Source organism: Podarcis raffonei, chromosome 16, assembly GCF_027172205.1.
Source record: "Podarcis raffonei isolate rPodRaf1 chromosome 16, rPodRaf1.pri, whole genome shotgun sequence".
Classification (NCBI taxonomy): domain Eukaryota; kingdom Metazoa; phylum Chordata; class Lepidosauria; order Squamata; family Lacertidae; genus Podarcis; species Podarcis raffonei.
The window spans coordinates 8,439,346-8,452,304 of NC_070617.1; the positions used below are offsets into that span (position 1 = coordinate 8,439,346).

A 12,959-nucleotide genomic window follows, 5' to 3' on the forward strand; every position below is an offset into this window, starting at 1 on the left:
GCAAGACTCAGGACAGACAAAGAATAAATAAATCCTGATTTAAAGTGCCTTTGAATCCATCCCTCCTGCCGTACGGTGGGCTGCATACCAGTAGACCCTTTCTGGCTCCTTCATAGCTATAAAGGGGGGACAGCGTATGCTACAGCAAGTCTTGGCATCGTTGGCCAACTGAGTCCTGCAGCTGTGATAGCTGACTGGCTGCCTCCGGTGATCAAACAAACAAGGTGTTTGATTCCTAATCTGACTGCACCTGAAACCAGGCAGGGGAAGCTTTTTCAGCCTGGAAGTTTCATTCCCACATAGGGAACCTTCTGGGGGCCACAGTGCCCCTCAACCCTGGCCCTCAGCCATGCCTGCTGCAGATGGTCAGAGTTGGGAGCCCAATAACTGGAGGGTCGCAGGTTCTCCACATCTAGAATAGCCCACATTCTCCCACCTTCGTTGTGGATTTGAACTCTGGCACTAGTCCAGCTCTCAGTCTCAATTTGGTACCTACAAGGTGGGTGGTTGTATCAGTAGGCTCATTTTTGTTTTGCTTTAAGGCAAGGCTGGGGGCCCTCTGTCTCCGCCCCCCCAAGTTGTTGGGGGGCTGACTTACATCATTCCCGACCAATATCAGCGATGCATGATGGAAGTTGTAGTCCCATCCTTAGTTCAAAGGAGTGAAATTGGTGGGGGAAATAAGAGATGGGTGAAGATAGAAGACTTTTTAAAACCTGGTTTAGTTTACCTAGAGGTGCATCCCGAGTCCAGTAAGGTTTAAAGCTGCCTGTTTTTTTTTTTGTTGCAGGTGGATCTGGAAGGCGGGGAGGAAGGTTTTCAGCCCAAGGCATGGGGTAAGCTTTGCAGCCTTCGTCTTAACTCTATTCTTGGGCGGGGTGGGCAGAGCTAGAGAGTTTGTATCTGTGACCAGATGATACATATCTATGGCCTGGATAGGGGGAGGGAAGAGACTAAAGGGTCAAAGCAGGACAGACGTGCCCTTGAGATGTACGCTCAAATTCCCCTTTCCTCACCCACCCTGTCTTCCAGAACTTTCAACCCCGCGGACTATGCCGAGCCCACGAGCACGGAAGAAGGCTACGGGAACAGTAACAGCAATACATGGAACAACACCGGGAGCTTTGAGCCGGACGACGGCACGAGTAAGTGACCTGGGCGCATAGTGCTGCCGCAGTTTGGGGCCAGAGTTCAGCTCCTGTCAGTAAAAAGGCCAGCAAGTGGGTCCCCTTCAATACAGCTTGCCTTTCTTCAACATAAAGGGTTGCATTTTATCAAGTCAGCCTGTTGGTCCAGCCATCCCAGTATTGCCTAGGCTGGTTGGCAACAGCACTCTGGATGCTGCAGGTAGACATCTTCCCCAGAGATCCCTTTATGTCAACACTGCCCAAACCTGTAGTCCAACAACAGCTGGGAACCCAACTCCCATCATCCCTAGCTAGCAGGACCAGTGATCAGGGATGATGGGGGCTGTAGACCAACAACAGCTGGGGACCCAAGTTTGAAAAACACTGTTTTAAATGGAGACTGGGGGTGGGGGGAGAGAACCACCATTCCCAGCACCTGCCCTGCCGCTGAGCGATGACCAGCCATGCCCCTGTGTGATTGAAGTCACCCAATTATGCCACCTAGAGCCACTTAATCATAGGGACACGGGTGGACTGTGGGTTAAACCACAGAGCCTAGGACTTGCCGATCAGAAGGTCGGCGGTTCGAATCCCCATGACGGGGTGAGCTCCCGTTGCTCGGTCCCTGCTCCTGCCAACCTAGCAGTCTGAAAGCACGTCAAAGTGCAAGTAGATAAATAGGTACCGCTCCGGCGGGAAGGTAAACAGCGTTTCCATGCGCTGCTCTGGTTCGCCAGAAGCGGCTTAGTCATGCTGGCCACATGACCCGGAAAAACTGTGGACTCCCTTGACCAGTAAAGCGAGATGAGCGCTGCAACCCCAGAGTCGGCCACAACTGGACGTAATGGTCAGGGGTCCCTTTACCTTTACCTTTAGAGCCACTTAATGCCTATCCAGTTGCCCCATCATGCCTTTAAAACCAGCCATTTTACTTGTGCTTGATGCTGTAAAAAAAAAATAATGGCTGGTTTTATTTCAGTTTAAAACTGCTTTGGGTCACGGTTATAATCCACTTTAAGCGCTTCTGATCCGTTTTTGTATTGCATTGGAGTTTGAGGGTGTCCCTGGCAAGTCCTAGTGTAGGGTTGGAGAGCCTGTGGCACCCTGCAAGCTGCTGGACTCCCAGCTCCCATCTTCCCTGAGCTTTGGCCACACTGGCCGGTGCTGATGGGAGCTGGGAGTCCCAGCATCATCTGAGTGCATCCCATCAGCTACCCCTGGTCTTTAGGGTGTGGTGGTTAACCTTTACTGGGCAGGGGTGAGTTGGGTCCGCCAGCCTATGATTTTAATCAAGGTTTCCCAAGAAAGGGAAGAAAAATAATCTCCACCCACCGCTCCATTGCACACCCTTTTCATCTCTTTCAGCAACAGCATAACTTCAGGGAACTAAAGTGTTGAATGCAGGAAGCTGCCTTGTAATGGCGTAGACCAGAGCTTCTCAAACTTGGGTCTCCAGCTGTTTTTGGACTCCCAGCTTCCCTAGCTAGCAGGATCAGTGGTCAGGGATGATGGGAATTGTGGCTCAAAAACAGTAGGGAGACCCAAGTTTCGGAAATCCTGGTCCATCTAGCTCAGTACTGTCTACACTGACCGGCAGGCACACACCCCCCCCCTGGTTTCAGGCAGAGGGGGGGCCATTCTGCCAGTCCTACCTGGAAATGCCCTTGGGGATTGAACCTGGAACCTTGCCTCTGAGCTCTGGCCTTCCTCCGTAGAAGAAAACAACAATGTCTTTCTGCTTGGGCAAAAAGACCACTTGAGGTTTTTGAGGGAAGGTTCCCTTACCTGGGTGTGCAGTAGAAATGTAGAAGCGGGGAGAGAACTGCAGTGTCTTAACTTTTCTCTTGGAAGTAGATCCCGCCGTTCTTTGTGCCCTGAGCTAAGAAAGGGGGACTGTTAAAAGTTGTGGCTGGAAGGGGACGACCCTTTTCATTGGCCCCCAAGGAGAGTTTACTTGTCCACAGTGTCTACAGAACGCACTCCTCATTTCATACTCCCATGATTAGTTTGTAGTATTAAGTATATTTTTTTAATTTTAACAATATCCACAGGTATGGTGGGCGGCAGAGTAGTCTTGGGGTGGGGAAGGGGGCGGCGGCGGCAGCGGCAGAATCGCCTCGCTTTTCTCATTTCTTAGAACACAAAACCGTTTTCACTGTTTTTACCCCGTTCTTTTTTTTCTTTTTCTTTTTCTTCTGTTTCTTTTCAGGAGTTGATTACATTAGGGGTGAGGGGTCAAATTATCCCCGAAAATTTGACACTGCTCCTGGTACGAGAAATCCAGGTGCACTAATTGCCCGGGATCTCTTTATTTATAAGTTGGAATATATCTGTGGATATGTCATTGTCTCGTTCCTTCCACTCCACAACCCCTGCCCTCCTCCATCTCTTTCCATCTCGGTTTGGTTTCATTTAATGAATATGTGTACGTTCTTGCCTGTGCTTTTACTAACACTGACACCCCACCCCACCCCACCCCGCCTTCCCCACACCTCTGTGTTTTTAAGGGGAGGCGGGATTTGGGCTTCCATGTGTGTGTTTTCCTGTGTTTGGTGGGGTTGGGGAGATGAGTTTGCTTTCCTGGCTGTTTTGATTGCACCCTCCACCGGCTGTGGCTGCCCCTGTTGTGGTTCCCCTCTCCTGGCACTTTAAAGCTCTTGCATCTTGATTCGAAGGCCAAGTATCCTTGGGACATAAGCTCAGAATGGCCTTGTCAGTTCAGACCAAGGAGTCCATCTATATTTCTGGGTTTGGGGGGGGCGGGAACCAGCTAGGTGCCTCTGTTGAGCTCTCACAAGTGGGACTGAAGGTGACAGTCCCCCAGTATCTGGCATCCACAGGTACACTGCCTCTAAACACTCCATCTAATTGGCCTTCCGAGGAGTCAATGATGAGGCAATTTCTGCTGCAACGCCTTAAGATCTACAGATGGTTCGTTTGCGGTTCCAACTGGTGGGTAGTTAACACTGGTGGGTTCTTACAATCTCCTGGTGGATCGCTGGCCAGTCGCTGGCAGGCGGCTGAGATTTCTTTCAGAGAAAGTTGGGCAAGGCCTTGGTCTGATCCTGTGAGGCCATTTCTTATGTTCTTAAGCAAGAGCGCAGACTTGGGATCACTGAAGACAGGTTAGTTGCGCCTTGACCATGAAGAGATCCTGAGTTAATCCCCTTCTGCAGCTTCTAAAAAACTCACTGATAGCCTGACTTGCGGGTGCAGAGTGGGGGGGGGGATGGACTACGAAGGGGAGGCAGTCTTGCTACACAAGTCGGGTTTGCTAGCCAACCAGGGACCAAGTATGTGCAGACTTCTGCAGATTTGGCGAATGCTGACAGGGTGTTGAATCTAGTGAAAGTCAAGTAAAACCGCTTGGCTTGCCCAGCAGAATTTCTCCTGGCACGCCACCTTGTTCTACTTTTGGGGGGGGGGCTGGAAGAAACCCCAGAGCAGATTGGGGAGGTGGGGGGACGTGGGAGGCAGGACTCCCAGCTTGCATCATATCTGGCCTTGGCCTTGCTGGCTGGAGCTGATGGGAGATGGGAGGCTCTGGGGGTTACGCACCTGGATTAGACTGAGAGAAAGAAAGTGTGGGATTGCTCCAAGGTCTCTCGACGAGCTTCATGCCTGAGAAACGTGGCTGGGGGGGCCCTGCTTCAAGTCTCCCCGTTCCAACACCCAGCTGTAGTGCCTTGCAGAGTTTTCTTTTCCCCCCAGTTTCAAGTCTTCTTATCTTTTCCCTTGCACTTTTGGCTAATGGCGCTATGTGCGTTTTTTAAAAAGCAAAAACACACCTTCAGGAACCAGCAGAGTGTATGCAAGTTTTTAAATGCCCACAGTCAATAAATGAAGATTTCAAGGAACAGGGAAGTGACCTGAACAGCAGCAGGGGTGGCAGGGGGCTTTCTTATTTACAAAAAGTAACCTTAAAACATGGGAAAGAAATGTATCTTGGCTTGATTCAGCTTTTTCTTAACCATTTACCCAACCTGCCTCTTTGAGATGGTAAAAGACCTGCCTTCGCTTTCATAGGGCTGAAAGCAAATTTTTGCAGGGGGAGACATCTGAGCGAGTCTCTTGCAGGATGCACGAACATCGTGTAGTATTGAGTTATTTATACACTGCTTAGAGACTGTTGTAATTAAGCAGTTTATAAATGGTCTGAATAAATAAATCTGTGCGAACACACACGTATGCACGAACGAAAGCTTCCGTTGACTTGACCATTTTGCACGGATCCTAACCCGGTGGCGGCGATCTTCTGGGAAAATTGGGCTTTTGCAGGACTTTGGGGAGGGGCAGTGGCAGGAGGCGGGTGGAGAGATGCCACATTTGATTGCAAGAGAGCAGTGGAACTGGGCAGGGGGGCATGTAGAATATCAGTAGGGCTGTCCATCACCGTTTGTTCCTAAGGGAAGAGAGTTTCAGGACAGGGTCAAGGAAGACATCTCTTTTCCCCACAGTGATTCCAGGGTCCAGCCTCTTTGCTTTGGGGTTCAGTGGGTGGGGGAGCTTGCATGGTGTGCCCATATTTTTCCTCCTCTCCCCTCTCCCCCCACCCCAAGCTTGTGTCTGTCTGGCCGAGGGGCACCAACTTGCTTAGCTGCTTGCAATGCTTCTTGAAAATCACCCCCCTTTCCTTGGAAGCACCCAGGATCCGCTTGTACCAAACCCCCTCTCTGTTTTGTTCTTTGCCAGGTGCGTGGAGGACGGCGACGGAGGAATGGGGGACCGAGGACTGGAATGAGGATGTAGGTACACCCCAGCTTCCCTTGCATCGCTTCGCTTTCTGTGTGCGCTTTGCCTTCTCTAACTTGGGATCACCCTAACTTCCTGCCTCTCCTTTCCTTCCACAGCTTTCAGAGACCAAGATCTTCACTGCCTCCAACGTCTCCTCTGTGCCTCTGCCTGCGGAAAATGTGACCATCACGGCTGGACAGAGGTGGTCCATTTGCGCCTGCCACAGTAGCTGGGTTTCAGTTTAGAAATGAGTTTCTTGTTGGCGGCGGGGCTGGGGGAGAGAGCAGGGGAAGAAAGCATACAACCATTGCCCTATCCAGGATGTGGCGGACAGGCCTGTAGTCCTCCAGATGTTGCTGGGCTCTCCAACGCACTTCAGCCCTGGCCATTACAGTGGTACCTCGGGTTAAGTACTTAATTCGTTCCAGAGGTCCGTACTTAACCTGAAAGTGTTCTTAACCTGAAGCACCACTTTAGCTAATGGGGCCTCCTGCTGCTGCCGTGCCGCCAGAGCAGAATTTCTGTTCTCATCCTGAAGCAAAGTTCTTAACCCAAGGTACTATTTCTGGGTTAGTGGAGTCTCTAACATGAAGCGTATGTCACCTGAAGCGTATGTAACCCGAGGTACCACTGTATGACCAGAGGTCAGGCAGGGCTGTGTCAGGCCACCCTGGGAAGAATTCAGAGGCGTGCTATTACAATCCTTCCATCAACGGAAGCAGTTCTGCTTGCCAGATAGATCAATCTTACTGCTTCTCTCACCGCCCCATGTACTCTTCTGGGTTTTCTTGCTCCCGTCCCCCAAGCTGACTCCTACCAATTGTTGCTCTGGCTGCTACCAATGCAGTTCTTGAGTCCTCTCCATCTGGCCCTTGGGACTCTTCCACCCCCCCAGATTGCACAACATCCAGAGGCACATTCCTCACCAACAGTCCTCCTTTGCGCTCTTCTTGGGAGTTTTTTGTCTGGCTGGAATGTGTCCTTGAGCTCTGATAAAGCTTTTTTTGCTTCCCAGGATGGAGGATAGAAAGAGAGGGGGGATGTGTAAAAACTAGGCTGCTGCACATAGGGAAAATTCACATTCCTTGCTCTGTCCACATTTGCCTCTGTGGCCCCCAGAAGAGGCTTCCCTCTGCCTGAAAAAGCAAAAAAAAAAACCACACCCAACACAAAACCCTCAACTTTCTCCCTGAGGTATAAGGTCTTTTGTGCCCTGGTTTCTGTGTGCGTTTGCTTCCCAAGACCATACTGTAGCATAAACTGAACACGAGCAATTTCACCGTGGATGCCAGATCAGAGACTAAAGTAGCCTCCGCCAATGGCTGGGTTAACACAGGCTCCTGGGAAATGTAGTCCAAAACATCTGGAGAGTGTCATGTTGGCACAGGCAGCATCAGATGCATTCAGCCACCTCAGCAGCCTGCTGGTATGCCCAAGATCCTCTGCCAACCCTGCCTGATTCTACACTGGACAGTAATTCTGTACACAAGCAGATCACATAGAATTGTAGAGTTGGGAGTTGTAGATCATACATGACAGGTACCCTCCGGAGCAGGAGAAAACAAGGTTGCTCCATCCTGCATGTGACAGCCCTTGAGATTTTTAAAGAGATAGCTATCGTATCTCCTCCCAGTCTCCTCTTTTCCAGGCATACCTAGTTCCTTCAACTGTTCCTCATAAGGCTTGGTTTCCAGGCCCTTCGTCATCTCGATTGCCCTCCTCTGCACACGTTCCGGCATGTCAGCATCCTTCTTAAACTGTGGTGCCCATAACTGAACACAGAACCCCAGGTGTGGTCTGACCAGGGCAGAATGGAGCAGTACTACTACCCTCCTGGATTTGCACACTATACAGCCATACCTCGTGTTATGTCCGCTTCATGTTACGTTCTTTCAGGTTACGTCCCGTGGCGACCCGGAAGTACCCGAAAGGGTTACTTCCGGGTTTCGCCACTTGCGTAGATGCGCAAAATGACATCACATGCATGCGCAGAAGCGGCGAGTCGCAATCTGCGCATGCATGGACGCACTGCTGCTGTTAACTCATGCTCAGTTTGTGGTCTACTAAGACCCCTAAACCCTTTTCACATGTACTACTGGAAACCCAGGTGTGTCCCCCATCTTACATTCATGCAGCTGGTTCCTCCTGCCCTGACATTTGATCCTATTGAAATTCATTTTGTTAGCTTTAGCCCTGACATGGGGCATCCCTTTTGGTGCAGGAACAGCGGTGGGCCGGCCAGGCCACTCACCCAACCCCTCGCTCACGGTGACGCTTCTGCCTCCTTCCTAGAATTGACCTTGCTGTGCTGCTAGGAAAGACCCCTTCTTCTCTGGAGAACGAGTCGCCCAACCTGGATTCCTCGCAGGCACCTGCCCTCAGCCAGCCGCTGGTGTTCAGCAATTCCAAGCAGGCTCCTATATCCCAGCCCAGTTCGGGGAACACCTTCCCGCACCACGGCATGGTAAGGAAAAGGACAAGCCTCTGAACCCTGCGGTTGTGCACGTATTTAGAAGAGTTCAGCCTCCTGGTCCCCATCTGGGGCAGCTGTGTTGTTTTGCCCGGCCAAAGCCGCCATGCGCCTGCTTCAGCCGGCCTTCCCTTCCTGCCGTTTCAGGTCGGCATGCTGGGAAAGGGGTTCAGCGACGTCGGCGAGGCCAAAAGCGGCGGCGGCGGAGGCACCGCAGTCTCCGCCTCCGCTGCCACCACCACCACCGGCTCGCAGTTCCTGGAGCAGTTCAAGACCGCCCAGGCCTTGGCTCAGCTGGCAGCTCAGCATCCTCAGCCATCCGGGAGCAGCAGTGCGGCCACGTCCTGGGACAGCGGCACCACGAGCCACTCCTCGTCTCTTGTGCAGTACGGTAAGGTGGAAGGGGGCAGCTGGAGGCTGGAGGGGTCTTCTGAATGGGGAGAGTGTTGGAATGCGAAGTTCACTGTTACAGCCCTGGCAGGGCTACACCCAATGCCCCCAAATTCTGAATCTGTTTGAGGATCTTTGGTTGAGTTCATAACTGCTTCTTAGTACAGTGCCAGTGTGGTGTAGTGGTTTAGAGCGGTAGACTCGTAATCTGGTGAACCGGGTTTGCGTCTCCCCCTCCTCCACATGCAGCTGCTGGGTGACCTTGGGCCAGTCACACTTCTCTGAAGTCTCTCCGCCCCACTCACCTCACAGAGTGTTTGTTGTGGGGGAGGAAGGGAAAGGAGAATGTTAGCCGCTTTGAGACTCCTTCGGGTAGTGATAAAGCGGGATATCAAATCCAAACTACTACTATTCTTCTTCTTCTTCTTCTTCTTCTTCTTCTTCTTCTTCTTCTTCTTCTTCTACTACAGTGGTACCTTGTTCTTGAACGGCTTAGTTGTCGAACAAATCAGGTCCCGAACACCGCAAACCCGGAAGTAAGTGTTCCGGTTTGCGGACGTTTTTCAGAAGCCGAACGTCTGACGCAGCTTCCGTTTGGGTGCAGGAAGCTCCTGCAGCCAATCGGAATCCGCACCTTCGTTTTCGAACGGTTTTGGGAGTCGAACAGACTCCCGGAACGTATTATGTTCAGCGTACCATTGTGTACCTAACTCCATATCTGGCCACTCCAGCAGCCAGAATTGAACCTGTGAAGAACACTTATTTATTTCACATTTATATCCCACCTTTCTTTTACCTCCAAGGAGCTGCACGCTGTCGTCCCGTCCCCCCCATTTAATCCCCGCAACAACTCTGTGGGGTTGGTGAGGCCGAGAGGCAGTGACTGGCCCAAGGTCCCAGCCAGCAAGTGTAATGGTTGAGCGGGGATTTGAACCCTCATTTTTCCCAGGTCCTAGTCTGGCCCTCTTAACCACTAAAACACTCTTGCCCTGCACCTCTGGTGGTACGGTTTGTCAGAGCCTTTGAACTGACCTTAAGAGGCCAGGGTGGAATAAAAAAAAAAAAGATTAAAAATATATTTTTTAAGAATTATGAGTGCTAAGTTTTTTGTCCTAAGCAATAATTGGTTCATTTTAAGTAATCTGAATAGAAGCATGTTAGCCCTACTGCTTATCACTAAACTGAACTAGTTCCTCTACCAAATACACTGAGTTTAAGGAGGCTTTTTTCTGTGTAAATGAGCATTTCTCAAATATGAATATTTTTGCAGAAACTGATTTCAACGGTCTCCCAGACCAGAAAGCCATTCCATTTTTCATTTGGTATTTGCACATCTAGGTCCCATTGCCCACGGCACTTTTGTGTACAATAGATTGCCATATTCTAGTGTAAATTGAGGAAGCGCTACGACAAAACAATTGAAATGTCCCCTGCGCTAGCACTGCTTGGGCTTAGGATCCCACCTGCTCATGATTATCCTAAAGAATCACCTCTTAGCCTTTCTGTTGACTGCGGCCCATATGGAGATAGCCAGGTGTTGGAAAGCCAGCGTTGGGTTGAATATTGATTCTTGGTTTGACAGAGTCAGCATTGGCTGAGAAACTAACATGCCAGGTGAGAGCGACAAATGGCAAACGCAATCCACTTTTCTTTTATAACAGATGGCAAATGTTTTTTGAATACATAAATTGTTCAGACTGTGGCAGGAATCTACCTAGCACTCATGGGGGAAATGCAGTGTGATCTCTTAGACTATCAAATGAAACTTTATACCTGGCATGAAAAAAAATTGTAATTTCATCAGGACAAATTATTTGTTGTTTACTGTTGTAACAATTGTTTTCTCAAAATTTAGCTTCTGTACCTTGAAAATAAAAACATTGTGAAAAATTGAGTATTTGCACACTTCCCTACAAACCTAGGATTGCAGCCAACTAAAATCATACGCAGAAGAGGCCAATAGCACACCAATATCTCCATTATTATGCAGTGGGTCTGCTTTGAGTAGGATTAGTGTTGCATACAGCAAACAGCCCATAGACATTTTTTCGGTTAGCAATAGATTCTGTAACATTATTTCGGGTATCTGTACAATTACATAATAGTTCAGAATTTCTAATGGGTGTATGTAAACATTGAAAAGAAAAACCTTACCGAGTATAAGATCAGTTAAAATTCACCATAAAAACTACCTTGAAATGCCTGCTAAAGTATGCTATGAAAGTAGTTTTTTTTTTAAAAAGCCATTTTTTAAATAAAAACAAGTATTCCTGGTAAAAGTAATACCCTAAATCAACATGGGTTGAGTGGTCAGATTCGTACTACTGATGGAGAGCTTTATTTTCTCACTGATTTTTAAATCCTGATTTAAATCTACACATCCCTCCTGCCTTAGTGTGGGCTGCATACCAGTAGACCCTTTCTGGCTCCCTCATAGCTATAAAGGGGGGACAGCGTATGCTATAGCAAGTCTTGGCACCACCAGCAAATTCAGTCCTGCGTCTGTGGTAGCTGACTGACCGCCTGTGGTGATCAAACAAACAAGGTTTTTATTGCAGATCCCGCTGCGTCTAAAACCAGGGTTGGGGGAACTTTTCAGCCTGGGGCTGCATGGTTTCATAGGGAACCATCTGGGGGCCACATGCTAATAACAGGTGCAGCCAGAGGTTGGTGTGGGTGGGGCAAAGCTCATAGGTTAATACACAGATGCTTTGTAAGGAGGAGGAACTAGGAGTTTCCTGTCCCGGGCTTGACCACCCTCCTTCCGTCTCCGGCACACAGATTTGAAGAACCCGTCGGAATCCGCTGTGCACAGCCCGTTTGCCAAGCGCCAGGCCTTCCCGCCCACCTCCACCATGATGGAAGTGTTCCTGCAGGACAAGCAGCCTGTGGTGACAGCGTCCGTCACGGCCCCGCCGCCTCCGTCGTCCCCCCTGGCCAGCAAAACCAACCCCGTCCCCCAGATGTCTCCGGGCTCCTCGGACAACCAGTCCTCCAGCCCCCAGCCAGCCCAGCAGAAGATGAAGCAGCAGAAGAAGAAAGCGTCCTTGACATCAAAGGTACGCAAGAATTTCCCATCCTGCACGGTGCGGGGCTTAGGCTTGAGGCAGCCCCCTAGAGGGCCCAATGAACTTGGCAGGTGAGCGGGAAGGGGCCCGTAGCTCAGGAGTGGAGCGTCAGAGGCTATTCTAATGAGCTTGGTGGACCCAGTGGTCTGAATCTGTAGATGGCCTCATCCCAGTGTACCTGAAGGAGCATCTCCACCCCCATCATTCAGCCCAGACACAGGGCCTTCTGCTGGTTCCCTCCCTGCGAGAAGTGAGGGTACTAGGAACCAGGCAGAGGGCCTTCTCGGTAGTGTCTCTCCCCCCATGGAACGTCCTCCCATCAGATGTCAAGGAGATAAGCAACTATCTGACTTTTAGAAGACATCTGAAGGCAGCCCTGTTTGATGTTTCATCCTGTTTTTAATATTCTGTTGGGAGCTGCCCAGAGTGGCTGGGGAAACCCAGCCAGATGGGCGGGGTATAAATAAATGATGATGATGATGATGATGATGATGATGACTCAAAGATATTGTACTGGGGAAGGGTGGAATCTCAGTTGTAGAGCAGCTGCTTTGTGTGCACAAGGTCTCTGATTCAACCCCCAGCAGCTGCATGAGACTCTTAAGTTTCTTAATCTTCCTACATTGCAGGGGGTTGGGGTCCCTTCTAGCTCCTTGATTCTGTTGTTCAAGACCTCGCGTCTTATGGGGGGGGGGGAAATGCACCATCTGCCATCTTAGAAAGGAAGGAGAAAAATGGGCAGTGGTGAAAATCATTAGATTATTTGTTATTTTATTGATTAAATTTGTATACCACCCTATCCCCGTTTATCTCACAGCGGCTCAATATGATTAGATTAGGAGAATGCAATTGAATCAAAACCCTAATATATCCATGGGAAAACGGGGGGGGGGGTGTTTCTTGATATACTGTACTACTAAGTAGAACGCTGATAATACAGCCGTTCGTTGCTTTTAGTTCTTTGTACACCCTGTTACTTTTAAAACTAGTTTTTTGTTGTTGCAGCTTGGAAGCATGGCACGCTTTTAGCAATTAAGTGATGATGATGATAATAATTTTAAAAGTGCAACAACCCTGAGCCTCTAAAGGCGACGTTGAAACCCAGGCACACCCTCTGCCACAGAAGGAAGTGGATAGCCTTGGCAGCCACCGCTCTTCAGGGTTTGCCAG

At 49.8% G+C, this 12,959-nt stretch overlaps 1 protein-coding gene across 15 annotated transcripts in view; it reads left to right on the forward strand.

Annotated features, from left to right (window-relative positions):
- Positions 1–12,959, forward strand: part of UBAP2L (ubiquitin associated protein 2 like) — a 47,350-nt gene that overhangs the window by 14,176 nt on the left and 20,215 nt on the right. For 9 of the 15 annotated variants that reach the window (XM_053368665.1, XM_053368674.1, XM_053368670.1 and 6 more), the window contains exons 7-14: positions 791–836; positions 1,033–1,145; positions 3,337–3,411; positions 5,820–5,872; positions 5,978–6,063; positions 8,154–8,325; positions 8,479–8,722; positions 11,503–11,780. In XM_053368665.1, coding sequence (XP_053224640.1) covers positions 791–836; positions 1,033–1,145; positions 3,337–3,411; positions 5,820–5,872; positions 5,978–6,063; positions 8,154–8,325; positions 8,479–8,722; positions 11,503–11,780 — 1,067 coding nt within the window. The remainder of the gene's footprint in view (positions 1–790; positions 837–1,032; positions 1,146–3,336; positions 3,412–5,819; positions 5,873–5,977; positions 6,064–8,153; positions 8,326–8,478; positions 8,723–11,502; positions 11,781–12,959) is intronic. The other 6 variants (XM_053368672.1, XM_053368673.1, XM_053368676.1 and 3 more) reach the window with 2 other exon arrangements.